This window comes from Chelmon rostratus, chromosome 10, assembly GCF_017976325.1.
Source record: "Chelmon rostratus isolate fCheRos1 chromosome 10, fCheRos1.pri, whole genome shotgun sequence".
NCBI classification, from domain to species: Eukaryota; Metazoa; Chordata; class Actinopteri; order Chaetodontiformes; family Chaetodontidae; genus Chelmon; species Chelmon rostratus.
This window is the reverse complement of record NC_055667.1, coordinates 20,370,449-20,396,150: the sequence shown is the minus strand read 5'-3', so window position 1 is coordinate 20,396,150 and position 25,702 is coordinate 20,370,449. Positions and strand designations below refer to the sequence as shown.

General features: G+C 46.7%; 1 protein-coding gene across 2 annotated transcripts in view; it reads right to left on the bottom strand.

The window, feature by feature from the left end:
• Positions 1-231: 231 nt before the first annotated feature.
• The window catches only part of LOC121612825 (nuclear receptor coactivator 3-like), a 62,136-nt gene continuing 36,665 nt past the window's right edge, over positions 232-25,702 (bottom strand). For both annotated transcript variants that reach the window (XM_041945950.1, XM_041945951.1), the window contains exons 3-23: positions 19,447-19,554; positions 18,225-18,385; positions 16,310-16,410; positions 16,037-16,211; positions 13,956-14,138; positions 12,931-13,017; positions 12,664-12,804; positions 12,041-12,188; positions 11,200-11,729; positions 9,986-11,100; positions 9,670-9,802; positions 8,431-8,589; positions 8,000-8,230; positions 7,295-7,400; positions 7,025-7,196; positions 6,371-6,697; positions 5,822-5,920; positions 4,973-5,228; positions 4,543-4,720; positions 4,196-4,400; positions 232-2,948 (exon numbers count right to left, since the gene is read on the bottom strand). In XM_041945950.1, the coding sequence (XP_041801884.1) occupies positions 2,937-2,948; positions 4,196-4,400; positions 4,543-4,720; positions 4,973-5,228; positions 5,822-5,920; positions 6,371-6,697; positions 7,025-7,196; positions 7,295-7,400; positions 8,000-8,230; positions 8,431-8,589; positions 9,670-9,802; positions 9,986-11,100; positions 11,200-11,729; positions 12,041-12,188; positions 12,664-12,804; positions 12,931-13,017; positions 13,956-14,138; positions 16,037-16,211; positions 16,310-16,410; positions 18,225-18,385; positions 19,447-19,535 (4,608 nt within the window). In that variant the 5' untranslated portion in view covers positions 19,536-19,554 and the 3' untranslated portion in view covers positions 232-2,936. The remainder of the gene's footprint in view (positions 2,949-4,195; positions 4,401-4,542; positions 4,721-4,972; positions 5,229-5,821; positions 5,921-6,370; positions 6,698-7,024; positions 7,197-7,294; positions 7,401-7,999; positions 8,231-8,430; positions 8,590-9,669; positions 9,803-9,985; positions 11,101-11,199; positions 11,730-12,040; positions 12,189-12,663; positions 12,805-12,930; positions 13,018-13,955; positions 14,139-16,036; positions 16,212-16,309; positions 16,411-18,224; positions 18,386-19,446; positions 19,555-25,702) is intronic.

Below are 25,702 nucleotides of genomic sequence, written 5' to 3'. Positions count from 1 at the left end.
GCGCCTCACATCCACACACACTCACCTCCCACTTCACGCAGACTGGCAGGCTCCGGTGCTTCTGCTTGCATCCCTTGTTACTGCAGTAAAATAACACTTTCAGTCACATCCACAACATGGCTGGACGTTGTTTTTGCTCTCAGACTGATCTGTGGCTGCAGGACTGTCGAGTCATGTGCGCAAAATGAACGCGTGCGCATGAAAAAAAGACAAAACACATTGTAATGTTTAAATATAAATTTGTATTTACATCAATATTAACATCAAGAAACAAGGTAAGAAAAAAAATGGAATAGTATATTACATCCTGTAATAATGACGTATGCTTCCAAGTGTGTTTTCTCTATTCTTTAGCACAAACGATGAAGAGGAGTTCCTCTCCTTTAAAGCAAAACACACATTTTTTTTGAATATTTGTAGATTAAACTTTCATATTCTTCATTGAGACTGGGGTTAGAAAAAAAAGTCCAAGCTATTATTCTGAGACAAAATGACATCAATCATGAAACCTCCTTTCCAGCTTAGAAAATCTCAACATTCTCTTGTGAAATAACCGTTTGCAGCACCACAATTCAACTGGCCATGAGATGTACAGGAAGGAAGAAACAATCACAAAGAAAAACCACCTCAGCAGAACCAGACTCATGTCTACTCTATGTCATACGGATGGGGAATATAATATATGCAATCAAACATATTTAGTTCAATGTATATCATAGGTTATGTGCAACAGTAAAAGCACACATGAGTACTTGCACGAGCTACGTCAGGAACTGTTCTAAGCACTGCAGAATGACAAACAAAAATCTTTGGATTGAGCATGTGTTCAAAGGTAGATTTCTCAACAAAAGCTTCACAGGAAAGACGTGAAAATAAAGGCAAAGTTACATGTAAAAAAAAAAAAAAAAAGTCACCTGTCAGGAGATTGATGGGCGATTAGGGACTCAAACTACTTGTTGTGTAGCTTCCATGAGGATGAAACATCTGTGAGCAAACCTAAAAGACTTGTGGATAGTTATATAGCCGGACTGATGCGCAAAATCCAAAGCGCAGAGCTCTCAGGAGTGAAACTTAAAGTCGCACATGGAAGTATGGGGTTAAATATCAACCCCACGAACTGATAAGACATCTGGGCCCCTAGAAGCCAAACACAATCATGTGTCAACTCTTTTTTTTTCTTTTTATAGGCATGTTTTGTGGGTTTTTTTTCTGTCAAAAGAAGAATAATTTATTAAAAACAAATTACACACTAGCACCTCTTTAGCTAAGACGATGTCCTCAGAAAATAAAGAGCGCTTTCCGAGTAAAAGAAAGTGGCAGTATGAAAGAAAATCTACACGTACTGCTTACAAAAAGGAGGCCCTTCCCTTCCAACAAACGGTTAAAGTATTGAAAATAAAAGCTGACCTATGACGGATTAAGAAAATTACACTTTTAAATATCAAGCCTTACAATCTGTGCAAAAACAGTATGTGACCTACAAAAGCATATATATATTTATATATAGTACATTTGAAGCGTATTTACAATTCATATTCACAGACAAAAGGAAAAAAAAAAAGAAGCTCCAAACAAGACATCATGTCTAATACTGCAGTGCCGTCGTTTTGAGTAAATGATACTTCAGCTTTGTCCTCAGAGGAAAACCAGGAGGAAGGATTATTGCTAGAAATCCGCACGTCTACACTGAAATCTAACGTATACTTTCTCTTACAGTGTGAGCTCATATACACGCAACCTTAGCATTGGCAATCAATTTCATTTCTGCACTTGCAGTAACACTGTAAGTTGGTGCGAGGTAACCAAAATATCTGCAACATCTGGATTTAAAAATCACCTCTGGAATGCTAAAACGATCACGTCATGAATCTGTAGAAATATAAGTGGAGTTTTGAACATTAGTCTGTTTGTTTCAAGAGTGATTTTTAAAATGAGTTAAAAAGGGTTAATTTCTCCTGTTGTAATAAATCGGTCCGCTGTAGAGGAGAGCGTTGGATAAAATCTGTGCTTACTGCCTTTCTACTGGTTCCCACTTTTGAACAAAGGTCATCAAGGTTACCCATTTCCAATCAACAGCCCCCCGTCACTCAGAGGAAAGAACACACACACGCACACGCGCACACACACACAAAAATAAACAGTAAATGTCTGCTGCTATTCATTTAACTCTCGGGTAAAGGCCTCTATATTGCCACAATCCTTTTGATGTTGGCCTTTCCTTAAAGTGCAATCAGCCAACGAGTGATTCAGTCGTACGTCAGCCCCGCGACGTCCTGGAGGATGAAACAACATGCTGCTGCCTAATGACATTCATCTGAGTGTCACAATCTAGTCGTGTAGAACCGTGTTCACTTTACGATCCTTCAGCAGCAGCACAGAGGCGGCGGATAAAACTCCCACAGGGTTCCGAACAGGAGAGGGATCCCGCGTTTTAAGTCCGAACACAGCTTCATGGTACATTCGACAAAGGGGGGGGGGTGTCCATGTTCAAGTCTGCCATCTACTCAGGCGTCTCACCGTTTGGTCCGGTGTGTGGTGTGCGTCTACTGAGGTACACACACACCTCAAAAAGACAGGAATATTACATCTACAGTCTACGAGAGGAATCACAGAGCTGTGTGTGTGTGTGACTGTCTCAGGATCGAGGAGTTTATGAGTGTTAATGTGTCACAGTGTTTCTGATTCTAACCAACGCTGTGTGTTTCCAGGTATGTTGAGACAGCCTGTCTGTTTTCCTCCAGGGAGCCAGGCTGCCATTACTGGCCGCGAGTCCAAAAGAAGGTTTGCTCCCCCTTCTGGTGGGAGTGCAGCACTACACGCGCGCACACACACACACACTCACACACACCGCCTGGTCCTCCACACCCTTCAGTGCTGCAGCCGTGTCCTCTCTCTGCATGGAGATCACAGTGAGACAAACGCTTCCGTCGCGACGCTCAGCAGTATTTCTGGATTGAAGGGAAGAAAAGAGGAAAAGAGTGAAGGGTCTGTCTGCAAAACAGCTACCAGAGTCAGACAGGACAGCTTCACAATTTATCAAGTCTATCTTAAAACAACACTGACATGCCCCTGTGTACCTTGAAATGGTTACTGGTTGCTGTAATTGTTCCTCTTGTCCGTAGTAGGAGCAAAGAAACGAGTAGTCTGAGTTTGTTAAATCGAGTGGGCTTCAAGTGGCTAATGTGTATCCTTCAAAGTTAGTCTTTTCAGGATAAAATTCCCTCCTTGTGTTTTCACAGGCAGCAGCCAGGTTTCCATCCAACTGTAGCATCAAATTGTAACAAAATCTCCAAGTTAATGAGCAATTCTAAACACAACCATTATGCAAACACCACCAAGATCCCAAAAAAGTTGTGTTGCTGTGTAAAAGGTTTTACAAAGTGTTCCTGAGTCCATGTAGTAACATCCTTTATCCAATCGTGTGTTCACAAAGTGGTGAACCTCGCTCCATCCTTGCTTGTGAACAACTGAGCCTTTCCAGGATGCTCCTTTCATACCCAATCATGATACTATCACCTGTTACCAATCAACCTGTTTACCTGTGGGATGTTCCAAACAGGTGTTTTTGGAGCGTTCTACATCTTTCCCAGTCTTTAGTTGCTCCTGTCCCAACATGTTTGAAACATGTTGCTGCATCAAATCCAGAATAAGCAGATATTTACAAAAATCAGTGAAGCTGATGAGATAAAACATTATATATCGTATTTGTACTGTTTTCAATTGAGTATCTGTCAGAAAGGATTAGCAAATTATCACATTGTTTTATTTAAGTTTTACACAGCTTCCAGTTGGAATGGGGGTTGTTTTAAGAGTTGGTTCATCGATATGAACAGCTGGTGGTGTTCATTCTCCAGGCGGGTGCCATTCATTCATTGCAGAAGAAGACAGCACATCGAGATGATCGATTAAAAAAGTGTCAGTCAAACGTTTCATGTATGTCATGATCAAGTCTGTTCACACTGTGCTTTGCTGCACTTAGCTTTTAAGAGCAGCAGCAGGATAGTAAACACAAAGCTGGGTGACACTTGCTTTAACAAACTCACACTAATTTCTTTGCACCTTCTACAGGCAGAAGGAACGTCTCAATGACCTGTAACCCTTTCGGTGAACATGTGGCCATGTCAGTATCAAGATAAACTTAAAAAATGCAAACCTGTCCTTTAAGTATTCACACTCTCCTAATCTCTGCACCTACCTGATCAGGCCCCATAGACATACGTCCCATCACCATTGGGTTCATACCCATCTGTCCCCCCATCTGGCCCATGTGACCTCCTCCTCCGCTGGCTGGCATGCCCCCATTCATCATCATGCCCCCATACTGGCCTGGATTCCCCTGCTGCCCAAACTGCTGCTGCCCTGGAGGTCCCTGCTGCCCAAACTGCTGCTGAGGGTAAGAACTGATGAAGGAAAACAACAGGAAGGAAGGAAGAAGGGCTTTACTGTCACTACACACGCTGAGGACAAGAAAAACTGAAGCCAAACTTTCTCCCTAAAGGTTTCTTACAGCACACTCCTGTTGTAATCTGTGTGATTTCATACCTGTTGCGTCCCATGCCTCCCTGCGACCAGCCTTTCATATCTGCGCTCTGGTACATGGGACCGCCCTGTGGATGCTGTTGCATCATGGGGTTTTGAGGTCCCAGGCGGCCGGGCATCATGGCGTTAGGAGGACTGCCGCCTGATGGGCCGAACGAGGGGTCTCCCTGCTGGCCCATCCCTGTGGAGATAAATCATCCAGCCTCAGCTCACTCCTCTCTCCAGAGGAAACAGATAATGATAGTGGTAAATAAAGATGATGACCCTGTTGCCTGGGAGCGTGTTCTGATACTTACTATCCCTTCAATAACTATATTTAGTCAGATTATTTACATAAATCTGCCAGTCTTTCAGGAGGGTGAACCCTGCAGTACACACACTCACCAGCAGGGAGCAGCAGTATTGTGTTGGACACCGGGCTCTGCAGACTCACCGTAGTTCCCACCGTAGCCAAACTGCTGGGGGCCCGGCTGGCCCATGTTTGGCCCTCCCATAGGGTTGTCCATGCCGCCAGGAGCCGTGACGTTTGGAGGAGGACTGAATCCTCCCGCGGCTGCAGCGGCGGCCGCTGCCGCCTGCTGCTGCTGCTGCTGCTGCTGCATCAGCATCATCATGCGCTGCCTCCTCATCTGCATGGTGACCATCTCCCTGCTGCGCTGAGCCATCATCTGAGCATTGAGGAAGCCCGGCTGCACAAAACAAGCATAATCAACGAGCTGAATATATTCGGAACTTTAATAAAAGGCATATTATAAAATACGCAGTATGTAAAGTTAAAAACGCTCAAAATGCTATTTTAAATTTCACTGAACCACAACAGTTAAGTACCTAGAGGAAGTTGCATCATTTGACAGTTGCATCAAAGATATGTTTGAGATGAGGAAATGAACAATTTAAGCTAAATTTAAACCAGAGACAATATATTTTCACCAAGACTGTATCGTTGTGGACCCCTCTATCAAAGCTCATGACAACTCAGAGCTGAAAGTGCTTAAAACTGTGGAGAAGAAGGCAGATTTCAGGTGGATGTAACTTTTCTTTTGATTATCCGTTGGGCAGGGACCTTTGTTGCCTCCCTCTCACCCTCCAGCTCCTTTCTGTCTCTTGACAGGTTTCAGTTTCAAGTCTGCAGCTATACATGTTGAGAGTTATAAATGCATGGTTTTTGGTCCAGGTTCATCCATTAGAGGGGCTTCCAGGTGAAATAAAGAGCTAAAAAGACAAGTGCCCTGATTAAAACAAAATCTGTGACACTGAGTCTCATTTTAAGAGTAACATCTACCTGTCCTCCCATGCCGGGCTGCATGCTGGGCCTCATGCCAGGGTTGCCTCCTGGGTTCTCCATCTTCATGCCCATGCCCTGCCGTGTCTGATTCATGAACTGAAGACAGCAGAGCAATTGTTACTGACCCTTCCACACTGCATATTTACAAATAAATCATATGCACAGTATATACCAACACAGATGGAGCACGACTAAAAACAAGAAATCTGTAAAAATTCTCTGATCAGACATCACTTGAGCTGCAACTTCAGGATGTGTTGCCCAATTTCAAAATTAAAAGCCATTAAAAGCAGGTAACACATGTGTTTCCAAGTTCCTATTAATCCGTTTGTTCAGTTCTAGCTTTAAGGTTTAAGGTTATATCACTGACAAAGTCATCCACTGATTTAATCTGCATATTGCCATTTATAATTACATCTAAAACTGTAATTCACAATACACTGTTAACCAGTTAGAAGAGAATTAGTACCATACTGGGACAACTGGGACACAAGCTTATTGTTTGCACATAAAACTGATGAACCAGTGAGCTTCCTGGATTGATACCTGCTGCCCCTGGAGCCTCTGCTGCAGCTGGAGCCTCATGGGCTTGCTGGCAGTCATCATCCTGGGTCTCATCATGTTGGCACGCGGGTGTCCCATGCCGCCCATTCCACCCATACCAGGGAAGCTGCCACCTTGGCCCATCTGAGAGAGCATGGGCCCAAACCCTCCCTGCTGGGCCTGTCCCTGCATGGGGTTCCCTCCATAGCCAGACTGCATAGGCATGGTGGGGGGTCCGGGATAGCCCTGTCCATAGAGAGGCTTCTGGTCCAGGACCATGGATGGGTCCTGCCCTGGAAAAGGCTCCATCTGCTGCTCAGCTCCCTGGTTCTGGAGCAGACAGGACAGGAGGACAAAAAGAGAAGTTTGTCAAACTTCTCCATCTAATTGATTAATTTCCAACTGGTTGGCTCAGTAATTGTCTTTGTCTAAGCAGCACAGACAGATCCCTCTGGGCTCATCTATCTCCCTTCAGTGAAAGAACAGTCTGAACACGGTGAGTCATGACTGAAATATCTAATGCAAAGATGAATGTAAGGTTCATTCATGAGTCATGATATGCAGCCTCATCATTTCTCCTTTTTCTTTACTTCTGGAGGGATCTAGAAGAGCACAGCGTTGTTAATCCATCTCTTTATATCTGTTCTGATGACCTACCTGGCTGACGAGGTCTGGGATGCCCAGGGCTCGGTCTATCTCCTCCAGAGCGATGCCATCTGTGTTATTCAGCAAAGAGTCCAGCTGGTCCAGAAGGGCCCGCTCATCGCTCTGACCCTCACTGGTGGTGGGAGGCACGAGGAGATCATCTAAGGTGTTGCCAAACTGGCGCCTGCAAGGCACGCAGACACCATGACGTTCAGTACGAACTGCCTCATGAGCTCACTGCAGCTAATTAGGAATACAGACAATAAGGAACGTTGCACTGACCTGTTACCCTCCATGCCCATTAAAGTGTCCGGCCAGGACGGGGACTGGTTGGGCTGGCCCTGCTGGCTGAAGGGGCTCATACCCATGGCCATGTCAGCAGAACCTCCTTAACCACAAAGACAACACATTAATACACATACAGAGTGTCTGGCCAGTCAGAAGCTACAGGTTATACCGGCAGCATGTGGATTCACCAAAGAATGAGCAAAAACAAGTAATTTGGATGCCTGTGAACAGGACTGTCGGTCAGTCGGTCCACTACATAGGTACAAACTGAAATATTTCAATAACTATAAGATGCATTACCATGAAATTTAGTAAAGACATTCACGATCCCCTCGGGGTGAATAGCTGGCAATCCCTGAACTTTTCATTTATCACCACCATCAGGTCAAAATTTCCCATCAGCTGCAGCTGTACTGTGTGTTTATTGCTAATCACCAAATGGCAGCATGGTAACAAACTACACGAACATGTGACCATGGGAAACAGTATACCTGTGATGCTAGCATTGTCACTGTGTGCATGTTGGCATGCTGTCGTTAGCATTGGGATTGTTCAGTCTCACAGAGTCACTTGTCTGTCTGCGGACTCTTATTCTTGTTTTCCTGTTTTCACACTTATTCCTGCTTTTTGGTGCATATCTTCACATAAAAGTGTGCATGATCATATCTCAAACACCTGGCAACAGAATGTCACACGTACCCATTTCCATGAGCTGTTGCTGCAGCATAGACCTGGTGCCCGGTACGCTGTTGGAGCGGCTCACCATAGGCCCAGACATCATGCTCTTGCTGTTGTTGTACTCCATGCCTGGGCGCATCATGGAGGGGTGTCCTGCTGAGCCCACAGGGCTGGCACTGGAGCGGGGCATGCCCCAGTCCCCTGACCCCCCCATGGGAGACCTCTGGGGAACCATGCCCCTATTCATTGGTCCTGGTAATACATAAACAGCAGATGTGCATGTGTCAGTATCATGAAAGTGTTGAAAAGAGAGCTCAGAGTCTCAGCAATAAACACTCATCATCTTAAATCTGTTTCTACAAAGTTGAACAATGTAGTAAAGGATCTAAACTGGTAGCTAATACTGGGGAGGGAAAATGTGCTGAAAATAATTATACCGCTTAAACACACACCCATGTTTCCTGGGTAGCCGTCTGGGCTGCCCATCATGTTCTCCTGCTTGATGAGCATGGGGCGTCTACCTGCTCCTCCAGGCCCACCTGGAGGCTTCCCATCCATGGACATGGCCCTCTGGAAGGGCCCCCGAGGCCCTGGACCTATTCCTGGACTGCCTGTACACAAGAAGTATGAATGCATTGGTCACACACTTCTGTTTATCTCAATAACAGGGAGAATAACGTTTGTGTCGCATGAAATTAGGTAATATGGGAAAAAAATAATATCTCAGTACCCTCTGGCATTTAGAAAATATTGATTTCTTATAGACATGAATGCATAAAAACCAAATATTCAGAGAGTGAGGATGCATAAATGCATAAATGAACCAGTGCAGTGCCCGTTCAAAACAACTGCTTGGTCTCCAGTGTTGCTTCCTACAGCTTTCTCAATATCATCGAGCTGCAGAGTCGGAGGGCCCCCATAGCTCCAGACAGTTCCAGACTAGACCCACCTTTGTAAATATATGCATATGGTGCTTTTTCACTTTATTAACAGTACAATTATATTACAATATGCCTAGTTCCTAGAAAATGACTCTTCGGCCTAAATTATTATTAATTGTAATCAATCTGAACAATCATTAAATGACTTAATGATGAATTTAATTGACTGAGCGTAGGCCGGCATGCTGCACACATGTTAAGCAAAATGTGCAGTCATTTTATGCACTAAGAATGTCAAAATATGCTATTAAAATGTTTGTTTCTAAACTAGTCGCATCAGCATTCGCACTTCACACTCGACGGGTGTATTGATGAGGGCCTGAGCAAGCATAATGTTGATCAGAAGAATGGGTGCAGAGAAAGACAAACATTATCACATTACATACAGACAGAGCTTCTTTCCATATTCGTTAGATCACATCTATGATGATGAAAGACAATTTCAAGCACATTTTACTATCAAGTACTGCATTTGTACACAAATATTTGATTTTTTTAAATGAAATGAAATGAAATTAGTGATATTTCTTAAAAAAGGTGAGGCAATAAGAGAGGGACAAAAAATAGTGAGGCCTATATTTGCATGAAGAGCAGAAATTAAGCCGTAGAAGTAAAACAAAACTCAGAAAGGCAGCATATGATGATGCCAGATGGAGTTTCACTGGCATTGTATATTTATATCGTCACAAATGATGTCATGACGCCCTCGATGCATGTAACTGCCACTTCTTATAGGCTTTGGTCTCTTACCCTGCAGACTGTCGTCAAGGCAACCCTGTGGTTTGTTTCCTGTGTCGTTAGCCCCTCCACCTCCTGCCTGATCGGGGTAAAAGTCAGAGCTTGAACCCCTCAAATCTCCGAGGATAGACTCCAGGTTGTGCAACTGAACAACAAATATAGGTCAAATTAGTCATGATGTGAATGTCTATGAAGATTCACATTCATCCAGATCAGAGGTAATGAGTCAAAGGCCAAACAGTTGGTGCACTGTATGGCTAGCTTAATGTCAATAACAAAAATAAAGCTGCAGTTATCCAATCATGTCTTAAGAAGGAAGCAACCTTACGTCATCCGGTGGCTCTGACTTGATCTTGCTCTCAGGATGGTCGGGTGCAGGGCCAGGCCCAGATCCAGGGCCGCCCCGCGCAGGGCCGCCAGCGGCCCCTGGGGCTCCCTTTCCATCCAGCTCTTCGAGTTTAGGCTTGACATCTGCTGGCTCTTTGGAATCATCCTTGTTGAGGAGGTAGTGAAGGAGGGCATGGGTCTTCTCCTTCTTGGGGCTATGCTGCTCCTGCTTGGGCTCCGTCATCCCGGGCCCCGTCCCGGCCCCTGAGCCTCCGGTTCCAGCCTCACCGCCCTCCTGGTTCCCCAGCGACACCTTCCCTGTAGCTTCGGCTGTGATCTTAGCTACTTCATCTGGGGTGTTTCCATTTTGAAGAAGCTTGTGGAGGATCTTGTGCTTTTCTTGCAGTGAGCCGGTGTAGTGGGCTGATGATAACGATGTTGACACGCCTCCTGGGCCGCTCGCCTGGCCCGCATTGGCACTGGCTGAAGAAGAGGAGGAGACCCCAGTAGATGATGGGCTAGTCATGCCTCCGGTCGGGTCCTTACTGTCTGTGCCTGCAGGGGTGCTGCTGCTGGTTTGTGGGGTTGGTACAGGGGGCCCTGTTGGTCCGCTGCCACCCATTCCCAGCTCCTCAGTTGGTGAAGTCAGCAACTGGAGCAACTTCTTATGCCCCTTACTGTCTGGCACCCTCCGAGCGGGTTCAGAGCTCGCCACCCCCGCCTCATTGCTTCCTTCTCCAGACTCTTTCGTCGCAGTAGCTGCCTGGCTGTCTGGTCGGTCTCCAGAACTCTCAGCCTGAGGATGCTGATGATGGTGGTGATGGAGCATGGGGTGGTGGTGGTCACTGGGCCCAGGCCCTAAGCCTCCCGCTGGGCTTTTAGAGCCCTCTTGGCCTGGTTTGGCAGGCTGACTGGGCTGAGAGGAAGAAGAGGAGTGGACGCTGGGAGAGCTGTCTGGTTTAAGGGCTGGCGAGGGCGACGTTAGGGTTGAGGGGAGGGAGCTCCCTACTCCTTCACTGATTGCTTGCAGGGCATTTAGAGAACTGCTGGAGAAGGTGGTGGTGCTCCCCCCACTTCCTCCACCGCTGACAATGCCACTCATGGGGGAGTGTATGCCTGGAAAGAAAAAAAAATTACTCAAATTAACTCAATCAAACAAAAAAGTCAACTAATAAATAGCGGACACTAAACTACCAGACAGCGATTATATCTCACCTCCAGGTGAGAACTGGTTGGCCCCCATCTTTGGGCTCCCTCGGTTCCGGGGTGACATCAAGAGTCCCTGCTGGGGGCCGCCCATTCTGGGGCTCCCTGAAGGGCTGTTCATGCCACTCAGCCCAAACCCTCCGCTGCTCTGGAACGGGGGCTGCTGTGGGTGCTGCTGCATGCCTTGGCCCGGGTGATTCATGGGACCTATCTGATTCATCTGATTCATGTGCCCCACCTGATTCATCTGCCCCATCTGATTCATCTGCATCATGCGGTTGCCCATGCCTCCACCTCCACTTCCTCCTCCACCGCTCCCTCCGTACATGGGGCCACCTCCCATCGGACCCATGTGGCCCATGTGGCTCTGCTCGTTCATGCCGAAGCCCCTGCTCATGTTGCCCATGCCCCCCATCCCCATCCCCCCACCGGTGTTCATGTTCATTTGGGCATTGGGGTTGGGGCCTCCCATGCCCTGTTGTCTCATAGCGTTCGGCATCATGTTCCCACCCTGAGCTGAGCGGTAACCGTTTGGTTCTCTGTGTGGAAGGAGACGGAAAACAAGAAGCAGGTTTGACAAAATGCAACAACGCTGTGTCTCCCACATTAAACGCTCTCAGACTGTCAGTATGAATGCAGCTAAAGCACCGGCTCCTACGTGGAGTCTTCTCACTGTTCACAGGCCGTCAGAGTATAAAAGCTACTTCAGCTGCTACTTCAGCTGCTGAATGCCTTGGCTGCCTCGCATAGATATGCTGGAAGTGCTTTTTAGCCAATACAGTAAATGACACATCCTTTGCTGTCTTTGAATGTGTCTTTGAGTGTTATGTGTGTGTTTTCAGCTCCTGACCTCTGAAGTAGGTGAGTGGAGATGAAGCCTTGCGGCTCGTTGCTCATGGGGTGACGGTAGAGTTTGCTCTTGGTCTGGGCCGTGACTGGCGTGCCGTCGGACAGGGAGAAGCGGTACAAGGGTGTCTCGGCGTGACCCTGCAGAAAGGCTGCACAGACAGATAAAACGACAAATTAACACCCCGAAACGCTAACAAAGGTCATCAATCACTGCCTTTATGTGAAGACCAGCTCTGTGATTACAGCGAGGATCAATGCAGCGCTCAAGACATTTGTATTCATGAGATCAATACTGATGCATGAGGTGTGTGCTTGTGTTTATGTGTTTAACCTGTAGGTCTCATTAAGATTTTTATGAATGGAGGCCTGGCCGAGACAGGTAGCAGCAACAAATTAAACACAGTTCATTTCAGTCAGGCAACATACTGTTCATAGCTACAACTGTAGAACTGTAAGAGAGAGAGTGAACACACCACTGAGTAAACAGTTCTTTAAATCCAGCGACATCCTTTGACTCCAGCTCTTTCATTGTGGATTTAACAGCACTTCACAAAATGCACTCGCTAAGTTTGTGGTACTTCAGCAGTGACTCTCCAGGTGTGTGTGTGTGTGTCTCTGACCCACCCTCATGGTAGTGGCGTTTGTGCGACCAGGGCTGCCCGTCACTGTGCTGAAGGAACATCTGAATGCAACGCCTCAACAAATCCTCCCAGCCTGGACGCATCGACGCTCGCAGAGAGTTCTGGTCGATCTGGATCAGTTTACCTGCCGGGGAGGACAGAAGGAGGACGAGTGGAGTGGAGGGAAGGAGGGGACGCGAGAGGGATGAGTCAAACCTGCTCATGGATAAAGAATCAACGTGGTGAGCATTTAAGGTACGCGGCTCCTCACCTGAGAGCTCGTGTCGCGTATTGAAGCTCTCCGTTCGCTCCATGGCTGTCACCCGACGGGCCACGCAGATCATACATGACTGAAGGTCTGTGGGTGAAAGTAGAGGAGTGTCAGCTGTGTTTAACGATCAATGCATGCAGCTCTTTGTTTATCACTGAAAAATGCTTCTCCAGCCACCTCTCAGGATTTTCAACAGGTGTCAGGTGTTCATCAACCAGCAGGATGATGATGGTCCTATACTCAAAATGTTCACATTTTGCACATACTGATCCTTTTTGCATCTTCTGCGCCTCTTGTGTGTGGGCATTTTCCTACAATATTAAACCAATTTTTGCAGGTGTTGCGTCTCCATGCATCCATAACTACCTTCTTGCAGAAGCGTGTATTTGAGACAAGCATAGCAGAGAAATAGTCAGTGACGAGTGAAATGAGAAACAAAGAAACTGACTTATTACCTGTGAGTTGCTTTAAAATCCAATTTTCAACCAGAATTTTCGTCTTTCTTTTAAAGACGCCTTCCAGACATGCTTTAGATATTTAAGCACTATATAAAATAGTCTGCTTAGCACAATAATTTGTGCCTGATATGATTTGTCCATAAAAAGTTCAATTACCTCATTACAAATTCTTAAAATTACAACTAGTCCAGAATATATGAATATGCAAATCTTTTCAGTTTCAAAGTTCAACGATGAGTCTGCTCTCAGTGTGTGTGCACTGGAGGTTTTAGGTTTCCACGCTGCACTTGTGTGTATTTGCACATGTTGCAAACTGGATGATGACTAGCTTCCAAACTAGTTTAGATGTCACAAAACCCTCGTTTGTGTTAAAGTTGTGATAAGGAAGCCAGATACTCTCAAAATGCTGTTTCATCTGGACTTTAAAGTCATTTTTAAAGGGGAGCATAGAGAAACTTCCTCCCTTCAGCAGATGAGGGGGACTTCAAATGTGTCAAATTTGCAGTATCCTAAAATAATGACCCCTTGTCATGAATCATGTGTAAATTTGCGACTTTGCCAGCGTACCTTCCCCCTCCTCGATCATGGCCTTGGGCTGGGTAAGAGCAAAACACTGCATGGTCTCGTAGCGCGGCCCTCCTGGCCCCTCGTCCATGGGGCCGTGGGCGTGGCCAAACTTGACCAGCATCCGGCAAGTGAAGGTGTGACTCTTCTGTCGGGCCGCCTCGCTTCCCCACGACACTCCATTTACTAAAAGGAAAGCAAACAAACAGAAATAAATTCACACTCTGGAGTAAAATGGAATGAGCATATAACTCCTGGGACTGAAACCCAAATGTAGCTATGAATGGATTCAGCTCACACCCTTTCCTGCCACGGCACACACACACACACACACACACACACACACACACAGGACAAACAAACCAACCACACTGCAACATGTATTTTCCCTCTTAAATTGAGAAGCAGAAGCCTCTCCTGCTGTTCAGATCCCTGGCTAAATGGACCATGGGATTAATGTAGCCAAGGTGTCGATTTCCAATATCTCTCCCTCTCAGTCTGCTCTGCAGCGGGCAGAGGCCAGGGACACTCAGCCATCTATCCTCATTTAGGCCCTGACTCCTCATCACAGCGCGCGCACACACACACTCATTTAGGCGGGGTCACCTTCACAGGGGAGAGGGAGGAAGAGAGAGAAAGGGGAGGCAAACTTCAGGGAGGCATCCAACTGTCCTCCAAGGTCTGTGTGAAGCCTTATCAGGGCCTTGAGTTGGCTGGTCTGGCAGGTGCAGGGAGGACACAAGAGAGGACCCAGCAGAGTGAGGCATGCTGGTGTTGGGGGGGGACTAACAGATAGTAAGGGGTGATTTAACAAGGCCTTGGTTTTCTCTCCTCGACAGAGAAAAGCATAGTCGCTGGGGCCGACACCTCCCTTCAGACACAATTAGCCAACAACGACGCAAGACGGAGGGGGTCAAAAAACACACTGGCCAACAACAAAAGCTCACTTCATGTTTTGTGCATCGAGTGCGCGCCTGTTTTTGTTCGTGTACGTGTGTCTTGGGCGCTCGTGTGCGAGTGTGTGTATTTAACTGTAGCCGGCGTGGTCAGCGGTCACCCCACAGGAATGTGCAGCGAGAGCGTATTTCGTTCATGGGTCCAAAAGATAATGAAGGGGCAGAGCAACAGAGCGAGACACAATGAGGGGTGGGAGAGCAGCGAGAAGCAGGTTGAGAAACAGACAACCACAATATTCATCTTAGTAGGCAGCCATATTAAGTATGAATGAGGCTGAGAAGGAGTGAGTTGAGAGAGAGGCACAAGGGACGCTCAGAGGAAAAGTAGATAAAGATGAGTTTTAAGAGATAAAAAGAGTGAATGAATAAAGGAGCGTGCAGGGAAAAGGGAGGAATAAGTGAGAGAACGTGTCAATGACACGTCGCAGCCGCCGCTGCTTAGGAACATTACTGCGGAGTTAATCGAGTAGCAGGTTCAGTCGAGCACACATATTCATAATTAATCAGCTTTATAAATAGTGCTCTGTGCACATACTCATAGGTGTCACACACACATGTACGCATACACACACACACCAGCAGCATCGTCAAAAAAAACGCAATCAAGTTACTGACATATATGCATGTAAATATATACAATAAGACATACACATGCACATGCAAACACACAGTGAATTAGGCAGAGGGAAGTGTGGAGGTGCATTATTCAGCAGTAAGTAGTTTCCAGATGGCTGCCATGGGATCTGAATAGAGCTCAGGCCTGTTTTACACTGTCTGGACCACTGAGTGTGACTGACAGCTGCGCTACGCTCTGCCTGCTTAGCACCGAGTGGGTGGGTGCTCCTGTGCACATGTGTGTTTTGTCAGGTGTGTGTGTGTTTCTAAAAAGTTCTCATGCGCACGCTTCCCAGGAGCTCCTCATTATAACGAGAGAAAAAGTTAAGAAAGGAGGAGCGTGAATAAATAACTGAGTGGGTTTACGCTGACGTGCGTGTGGAGTTGTTGTAGCCTCTCAAACCTTGCTTCATACCACGGCCCTGTGGAAGATGTCAAGCAGGTTTTACATCTGAGCAGACGTGCAGCTTCCCTGTGAGTGTGTCTATGTGTGTAAGTGTGTGTGTTTCTCACTGTTGGTCTTGGGCAGGTTCTTGTGGAACTCCTCCCTGTCGTCCTCATGGAGAATATTGTACACGCTGGTGTTTATGAGCTCCTCCTGTTTGTACTGCAGGTACTGCGTCACGTTGTCCGACACGAACACGATGCTTCCCTCCCGGTTCACCACAAACAGGAAGCCGTCCAGAGCCTGAGAGCACAGCGGCAGGAAGTCACTACCGGCCAGCTGGCCAATCAAAACCTCGGATATATATTGTCCAACTGATCGGGGTGGAGCCCTGGACTCACCTGCAGCAGGAGGGGCCCCAGGTGGTCCTTGTCGATGACCCCCTGACCTGTCGAGGACACGTCTGACTTCTGGACGTCGTCGTCGTTGGATGAAGCTTTTCCTGTAGGAGAGGAGAGGGAGGGGAAAGAGACGAAGCGCATTACAAAAAGAACATCACAAACAGCAATTTCAAGCCCAGCTGCCGACAAAGAAGCAAAAAAAGAGCAAAGGAGAAACACAAGGTGAGAGCAACGATACCTGAAACTGGAGAAAAGAGCCAGTCATTCACTACTCAGGCTGCACCAGCAGGGGGCAGTGTTTCTCAATCTTCCCAATTTTTTTCTTTTTTTGGGGGGGGATTTAAAACTACAGGTGAAGAGGGAGACGGACGGAGGCAGGTTTCTCCGAGGAGCCCGTCAGGAGGAGTAGAGGGCTGGGTGCATGTGGAGCAGGTAGCAGCCGTCCTCATGCTTTATATTCAGTGTCAGACTCTGAGGGACTGTCTGGTAGGCTGGGGCTGAGAGAGAGAGAGCGCGGGAGAGAGCTAGAGAGGCTCTGGAAGCTGTAATGGTGCAGGGGCAGGAGCTGAGGCTCCTGAATTAATGGAGGGGCTGAGTCTGAGAGAGGGAAAGAAAGACAGATAAAGAGAGAGAGAGGGAGACAGCAAGGACCAGCTGAACCAGAGGGATGTGGACGGAGACGACGCTGACAGAAAGCGGCTGGCGTTTCAGTGGTTGTATTAATTCAGGGCTTGGTCTAAGAAAGAGGCGGGGGCTGCTCGGCTACAGGAATCATTCTATCTGATTAGCTCCCAAGGGGCACAGATACCCACACAAAGGAAAAAAAAAGCCATTGCTGCCTACAGCCAGGCACTGTGAAGTTAGGTAGAGAAGGACTGAGGAAAAGAGGGAGAGGAATGAGAGAGGGAGGCTGCACTCCATCAGTTCACTCACTATCTTAAGATGCTGGGAGCAAACCTGAAGATGCTGCAACTCATTGTGCTGCAATACAGATGGGGGGGGGGGGCGAGCAGGGAAACAGAAGAGGAGGAAGATTCAAGAGCAGAGCACATTCAATCCAAGAGAGATGAGAAACAGGAGTGACGGATGGAGAAAAGAACAAAAATTAAGACTGGCTGAAAGAGCAACTGAAAGTGAGAAGAGGAGAAGAGGAACAGGTAGAAAGCCAGATACGAGTCTAAACGCCTGTGTCATTTCTGTCTTCACTTCCTGTAACTATGGCAACCTGTCAGCAGCCAGTCAGGGCCAGCTGTAGCCTCTTCCCCTTCCTGTCGAGGTGGCAGACGCTGACTGAGCCGAGCAGAGACAAAAATTCACCACCGGCTCTCCCCCCTGATCTCCAGAAATTCACCTTGAATAGAAAAAATTACGCCGGCGCAGTTCTGAATGTAAGAGTTGAAATATGTCCAATCTGCACTGACGCGCATCTGCAAGAGTCTCAGCCCGCAGCCTTTTCAACTGTCCGCTGGAGAAACGAATGACCGCTGCATAACGGAAACAGAGCGATGACAATAGCAGCTGTAACAGAACTAATAATTTGGCAGTTCAGCAGAATGGATGGGCATGTGATTACCTGCAAACGTCCAATTAAACTGCCCCTGGCGAGGCCAGCTCACAGCTGTGCATGCCCGTAAGACACACACACACACACACATGAATGACAGGTTCACAAAGCATTGCCAGTGTTTCCTCCCAAATATAAACAGTTGAGGCTGTGAAATTTGTGGGAGATGAATGACTGATTCGTCCTTGCACCTGGGCTCTGAGGAGACACTTGTGTGTGTGTGTGTGTGTGCCCCCCCCCCCCTTTCCTCAACACCTTTCCCAGTGTTTCCTACACACACATGCCCACAGTCCATCTGACTTGCAGAGCACTCGTCCGGCTCCAGCTCTCGGCACGCCGGCGTCCACTCACCCTGCTCTTTGATCTGGCGGATCTGGCGCACGGTCTCTTTGAGGATGGCACATTTGTCTGGTTTGACGTTGAAGCTGTCGATGTCGCTGAGGTTGGCGGATATCAGCTCTGCTAGCTCCTCTATGTATTTGCTCTCCTGCTCCCGTCGCTTCCTCTCACACCTGCAGAGGTCAATGTGCAAAGATTAAAGCTAAGCTAACGCTACTCCACTTTTCTAATGCTGTCAGGGCTATTTTTATATTCGAAACAATTCAGAGTTGCTACAAGGTGTGTGGAAAGTATTTTGTTCAAAAAAGCAAAGCCAGTTGAAGATTTCCAGTAGAAAAATCCTCAGTGGCTTTTATTGTTGCTGGAGCACACTGACTGTATTTGCTGATAGCCTAAAGAGGAACTGAAGCACGCTTGCAGTACTCTCCACCTTTCTTGCAGAGAGTCAGATGAGAAGATTCATAGTACTCTTGAAGCTATAGTCTGCAGCCTGTTAGCTTATCTTAGCAATAAGACTGGAAGCAGGGGGGTTTAGCTAGCCTGGTGAGAAGCTGGGGGTTATATGATGGACTATTTCTTGGATGGGTGAGGTGACTTGCTGGATTCTCTGCTGGTTGCCTGGCAACCTCACGGTGATGACAAGACTCCAGGAAGTCACTGCAGCAGCCAGTTTTTATGCTAAGCTAAGCTAATTGGTTGCTGGCTGTAGCTTCATATTTATTCATATTTTTTTCATATATTTAGTGAGTCAATCTGACTCTCAACATGAAAGCCAAATAAGTGTATTTCTTCAAATGTCTCTTTAAAAAAAAAAAAAAAAAAAGAGATTTGGCATAGCATGACAGTTTTCCTGGCCTGTTGTGTTTAGGTCTGGACTTTACTTACTTTTCAATACCTGAAGCACAAAGATCTGACTGGGATCAAAATGTTGCCTACTTAAATAAATGTGTGGTCTGGAGTCGGTGTGCAGGCGTATTTTATTTACTGTCATATTGTTGCCATCCTGGTTTCAGGTTAAATAAAATACATAAGAAAGACAGAATAAAAAGAAAGTCATTTTTTAAATATTAAAAGTTAGTCTAAAAAGTGTTTTTTCTACACACAAAAATCTCCTTAGATTTTCGCCCACATTGAGGTTCTTACTCATCACGGCACACAAAGGAGCCACACAGTCTGGACTAGAGAAACCACTGACCCAGTAGCCCAATTTCTTGCGCTGATCAGCCACACTCACCCCAGACCAGGCGTGTCGCAAGTGGAGAGCTTGCGTTTCCGGTTTTCTGAGCTCAGAGGCTCCATGGAGTTCTCCCCCAGTCCGCTCATCGTGTACACATATCAGCACCTGAGAGGAAGGAGAGAACACACACACACACACACACACACAGGTGTAAATAAGGCTTTAATGGAGGCAGAGAAGGGATTATATCGGCCCTATTAGCCCTTTAGCTCTTATTATATAGGTAATTGTGAAGGGAAGAAGACATGGGAATCATCCTTTTGAACTCAGCAAAAATAAGCAACACAGAGGCAGGTTGTAAAGTGGATACAGTGCAAAACAGTACACAGCAGGGTAAAATATGCTTATATCATGCAAATCGTATTCTCCTGGCAGATACTGACGAACATAAACATGTCTCGTCTGCCTCCTCCTCAGAAAAGGAGAGTAAGCATGTGAGGTTGTGTTTGTGTGTGTGGGCCTGTGCATGTGTGAGTTCATCAGCTCATATGGTGTACACACACACACACACACACACACACACACACACACACACACACACACACACACACACACACACACACACACACACACACACACACACACAGGATTAGCAGTGTCTCTGATGATAAGCCACGCTGCACAACTAACCCCGTTAGACAGCCGTCTGTCTCCCATAATGCATCATATTTCGTCTCCAGGAAGTGAGCTGATAAAGGTTGTGGGGAAGAGAGGCAGATGGGACGAAAGGAGGCGTGGAGGAGTAGGAGGAGGAGGCGGAGGAGGAAGAGCGGGGAACAGAGGGAAGAAACCGAAGAAATGAGGGAGGAGGGAGAAGCCGGTGCTGTGAAGTGGGCTCTGATTGGTCACTTTCTTTGCCACAGTGACAGCAGCTGACACTGGGGAAAAGGTAGGAGGGAGGGAGGGAGGAAAGAGAGCATAGAGGAGGGGAGGGAGGAGAGGATGGCGGAAGGGAGGGAGGAGAGGAAAGTAAATGAAGGGGAGAGAGAGAGAGAGCACAAATATAGTGGGAGACAGAGGATATACAGAGAAAACGCAGAGGAAGAAAAATGCAGGGGGGGGCAGAGGGAAAAGAGGCGGCGGCAGGAGGAGGGAGCAAGCTGAGAGAAAGAGAGATAAAGGCATGTCAAAGAAAGACAGGAGGGAAGGGGAACAGGTGAGAGGGGAAGGAGAGAAGGAGGAATTAGAGGAGGAGATGTAACATCCAGGCCTGTCTGGTGTGTGTTTTGAATGCATGTGTGGCACAGAGTGGGCAGAAAGCCCCCAGTACCCCTCTTAACCTTCACAGCCAGAGCGGCTTTTTCATTCCATTGATTACATGGTTATCCTCTGACCAGAGCACTGCCGCTCCTGCATAGCAAATCAGGCCAACGGCAGGGGAGAGATGCCGGCCTGTTATTTAATCACCATGCACCATCATCTCAGGCTCCTTCTTGTGGGATCAGAGCAGTCGGCGAAAATGTCTGATTGGGTTCGTTTTTTTTTTTTTTTTTTTGTTCTTGGATGGCGAATGTTCTAATCTTCAGTCGTGTGCGCTTGGCTCGCAACAAGATCATATCCGGCTGAAACAAGCGGCGAACACACCTTCTTATTGAGACTGAATCAATATGAGGGCTGCTTTCATGCATGTCTTCAAGACCAGGTGAAACACAAGTGTATTCCCTTGCAAGACAACAACGGGGAATACTCATAAATCTTCTTCTAAAAGCCAGAGATGCTCTGAAGACGCGCCGATCCTCTTGCTCAATCCCTCCCGCTTTGAGTTTCTTTCAAATTTCTCTTTTAATCTCTCCCTTGAGTACCTCCCATCTGACTGTCTGTCTGCCTTTTTGTCTGCTTGCCTACCTGCGTCTCTCCTCGCCTATCCTCCTGTCTGCCTCCCCGTGTGCCTGTCTACCTGCCTCCCCGTCTTCGGCTCGTCGTTAGACAAAACCCCCGCTTGCTCTTGTCTGATGAAACCTACCACGAGGGAGACGAGAAGCACAGGAGGCAGAAAAGCAGAGAGGGGGAGGCACAAAGTCGGAGGGCTCAGAACTCGAGGAGCCAAAGCAAAGTGACTGAGTGAAACTCTCTTTGCTCCTCCGCCGATCAAGCCCGCCCGCCTGCCTGCCAGCCTATTGATGGAGTTCTCAAAGGGGGAGTTGCTCTAATTGCGGAGTGAATGAGGCGGCCCCAGAGAATGGTTGATTAGGAGGCTGCTGAATGCCCCAGGGAAATGGGTCACCTCCAGCCTGGCGCGGGCCGCCCGCTTTTCCAGTGCAGGGAGAAAGTCAATTACACGCCACAGGCAGTGGGGCCTGGTGGCAGAGAGGCAGCGGGGCTGCGGTGGGTACAAAACAGCAGCAGGGGGCAGTGGGAAAATGAGACGCGTAAAGAGGGAAACGGGAGAAGGTGATGGCAGCATGGAGGGCAGCGAGAGGGAGAGATGGGCATGAAGATGGCAATTTAAGAGAGAGGGAGTGAGATGCAGCAAATGTGGGAGAGTGAGTGTGGAGCAAAACGTAGGCTGTGAGTCAGTTTCTCTGCACTCTCTGAACGGGAGCATGAGGACAAAAATCACAGAAACACCAGAAATGTGAAAAAAACTTTGGCTCAGGTGGAAAAGTTGCTGAATAAAAACATCACATGTGGACAGATGAAGCAAACTAGTTCATGAAAATAACAAATACATGTATTCCTTGTATTTACGCAATAATAAATACAGGGGATTGACCATTTATATGAGAAGCAGCGGCGCAGGGTTATGCCTCGGTAGGTATTACTAGTGCTGTTGAGGGTTAACTTTAACTGTTGCGCCACCTGATTCTGGGTAGAATGTAGTCAACAACTACACAAAAATGCACTTCGTCAGGTCCTCGTCAACACACCTGCAGAGCGTGAAGTCGATCGGATCAACGCTCGTTGAGAAAAGTACAGAGACACGTACAGAAAAGATACGGATTACTTCCATCTTAGATTTACTCTGCTTAGTTGGAAGGAAACCTGGAGTGATAGCAAAGAGCCCAGAGTGGAAATTAACCGGAAAAGAACGGCTTCAGTTATGAGACGAGAGCTAAGAGTTAGACAGAAGCAAACATACTCTAGGCCGGACGGCTTCTGCGTTCGCTCCTGATCAGCTGCGTGTTCACTTAAGTCTACAGACTAAATCATACAGTGGAAGATGAGTCAAAGACATTAATCAGGGCCAGAGCCAACAGACTGGAGCTGTTAATCAGGGTGGCTCCTAAGCAGCAGCTGCTTGTGGCTCGGCCAGAGAGGCGAATACTAACAGGGAAAAGTGCAGCTCCCAGCTGACTGAGCCGTCACGGGAGAGTATTCTGCTGACATGTACAGTACAGGTGAGTGCACCCATGCAGGTAGCCAGCTCTGAACTTTCACACTAAGTCTGACCTGGTTCTCAACCCTGATCTTGACCTGAGTGATTTCAAGGGGTCACCAGCTTCACGCTGACAGCTGACCCACATATTTTCCGGGTCATGTGTGAAAGGAGGGTCACTCGGGTCAACAGTGCTGTGGCATCACCTGGGGAGAAGCTGAACTGCTTAGGTCTGCCACAGGACAGCAGCCTGCCAGTGACCCTGGAGCCTGAAGCCCAGTGGGAGCCCTGCTCACCAGGAACCACTAACTTTATGGTTTTATGGCCAAACCAGAGGAAACGGCTCACCTCATGAACTGGAAAGCATGCAATCCAATCCCCGTTAAGTTCACATGCAACAGGACAGTCCCGCAGACACGAGATCTAATTCTGACATCCCAGCTGTCAAAATATTCCCTTAATCAACACTTTGATCCTTGACAAGGTGCCTCGCACACTTAGGGCCAGGTTTGTATGACATTTTACTATAAATATTCATGGCTCCCAGAGGATGAATCCGGATGTTTCTTGTTGCCCTCCTGACCTTCCTGCTGGCCCACAATCAGACCAAGGTTTCCTTTTGCATAGAAGAAATATTAATGTGTATCTAAAGCCCTTTTCAGACATGGAATACATAATGTTTTCTGTTAAAATGAACTGTCAAGCGAATTTGACACAAACTTTTGAAATGTCGCAACAGGTTTGGTGCAAAGGAAGTAGACGACCCAAAGCCCAGTTTTGTCCGAGGGCGGCGGTAAACGCTATGTTACACATGGCTGTAATAAAAAAAGAACAGAAGCGGTAGAGGTCGTGAACCTGGAACAAAACCAGTTGCGCGTCAACATCAATAATCCTCAAAAAATTGAGGTCATCAGAAACATTTCAACCGCTGCAACGTCGTCTTCTTCTTCTCCTTCTTCTTTCCATCGACCTTTCCTAACGCGATACTTTAAAATGCACACAAAAATACGGCTACTGCTGGTGTCATAACATAATTCATGTTTGTTCATATGCAAACATTTCTCTGGATATTATTAATTTCCCCCAAACTTCTTCTGCTCAGGTTATTATTGTGACTGTACGAGTAGCAAACTGCCATCAAGTTTGTGTAACGTTGAGTGCATGTGACATTTCAGCCTCTCGGGATTCTGTTTTCTTTCAGTTATTTTTTTTGGAATAATCTCAAAATGTGTACAATAGCGAAAGTAAATTAAGTTTGCAAAGAGATTTTATTGTTTCTAACAATAACCTTTGAAAAGTTTGCAGAGTCTGTGGATTAAACTTTCAATATCAACTATTCATTCTCATGAATATCAATCAGATAACATTTGTTTTCTATCTAAATTTGAACAATGGTTTAGTTCTGTTTTCAGTTTTTGGGAGAAAGTTTTTGCAGACAGCTGTGAGTTTATCTAACATAACTTCATATAAAAGTCACACAATTCCCAATTCTAGACATCCTTTAGATGCACTGGATGGTATTTTTTTACTCTTCCATCAGTCAAACTGTAGAAATGTGTGTGTTGTTTGTGTGCACAATGAAAATGTTTGCAACGAGATGAGCAGCACTTCAATAACACTGGTGAGTTAAACTCGTGGACTCCAGGGGAGCGGATTTTAAATGGATGAACAGCAGCTGAAGAAAGCCAAAAAATTAAGTTTTGGCGGGCAGAAAACAACACGGAGACACGGCAGCCTTCCCACGACAGAGTGAGTCACAGCAGAGGACAAAACAAAGCAACACACAAGAGCGCGTCGGAAAGAGTTTCTGAGGCCAGACGACGAGTTCACAGGAAAAATTAGCAGGAACAAAATAAAAGTAGACCTATCTTTAATCTGTACTTCGTCAGGTTTATTCCTGCCGCAGCATCAACCTGAGTGGATTGAATCAATGCTACAGCTTCATTCAGGCTTGAATTGAAACTTGTGGTTTGTTGTGTACAACGGCGCTTCAAGGTTAACACAGACGCTCATTCACTACCTCTCAAACACAGAGCTGGATGAACCGTGGCACTGGCTGCCGTCAAACTTCCTGTGCGTCTGTTTGACAAGTGTCTCTTTGCATTCAAAAAAAATTTACTGTCGGAGGTATTGTTGGTATTTTTCTAAATAAAACAGAAACCTCTCTCTGGTCTACCAGCTCGGTTCGTCACCGTGAATTTATGACCATGAAGGCAGCGCGGTGCGGGCAGGGTGCTGCTTGTTTGCTGACAAAAGAGTGGAGTAGATAGGGAGGAGGGAGGTGACAGAGTTGGCAGGGTGGACCTTATTCAGGCTGGGTGATACAAATAGTCCCACAGACAGTCGCCTCTCCTGCCTACCTGCCTGCCAGCCGCTCTTTCATAATCTCTGTTGACAAAACAGAAGCACACAGACCTGGTGTGGCCACGTGAACTCACACCAGTGACATGACAAGAGCTACAACACGGAGGCCACAGACTGTCTTCACAAAGACGAAACTGGCTCCCAGTTCGCCGTCTGATCTTATCGGCGTCCCATCTTGAGGTTTCTGCAGATTTAAGCTGGTGGAACCCAGTAGAATAGATTTCGGGAGTATTTTTCCCTACTGTGAATTCCCATTTCAGAGCTTGCTTTTAATGATGTTGCCAATGGTCCTCAACGCTGAAGATTCAAGAGAGCTTTACTGTCATTGTCTCCGACAGCAACACTGCAGCTGCTTCTCCACAAGTCAATCGAAGAGAAAATAACAATACAAAAGTACCAAATATACAGTATAAAATAGCAGTAACATACCGGCTTATAGACATGTTTATGTTAAGATCATTAGAATTATTTAAACCTTGTTTCTGAGTCAGTTTGGCATATTTATTATTATTTCTGCCATCAATTCACCTGATGGTTATGTTCATGATTATTATTATACATAAAAATACTAAT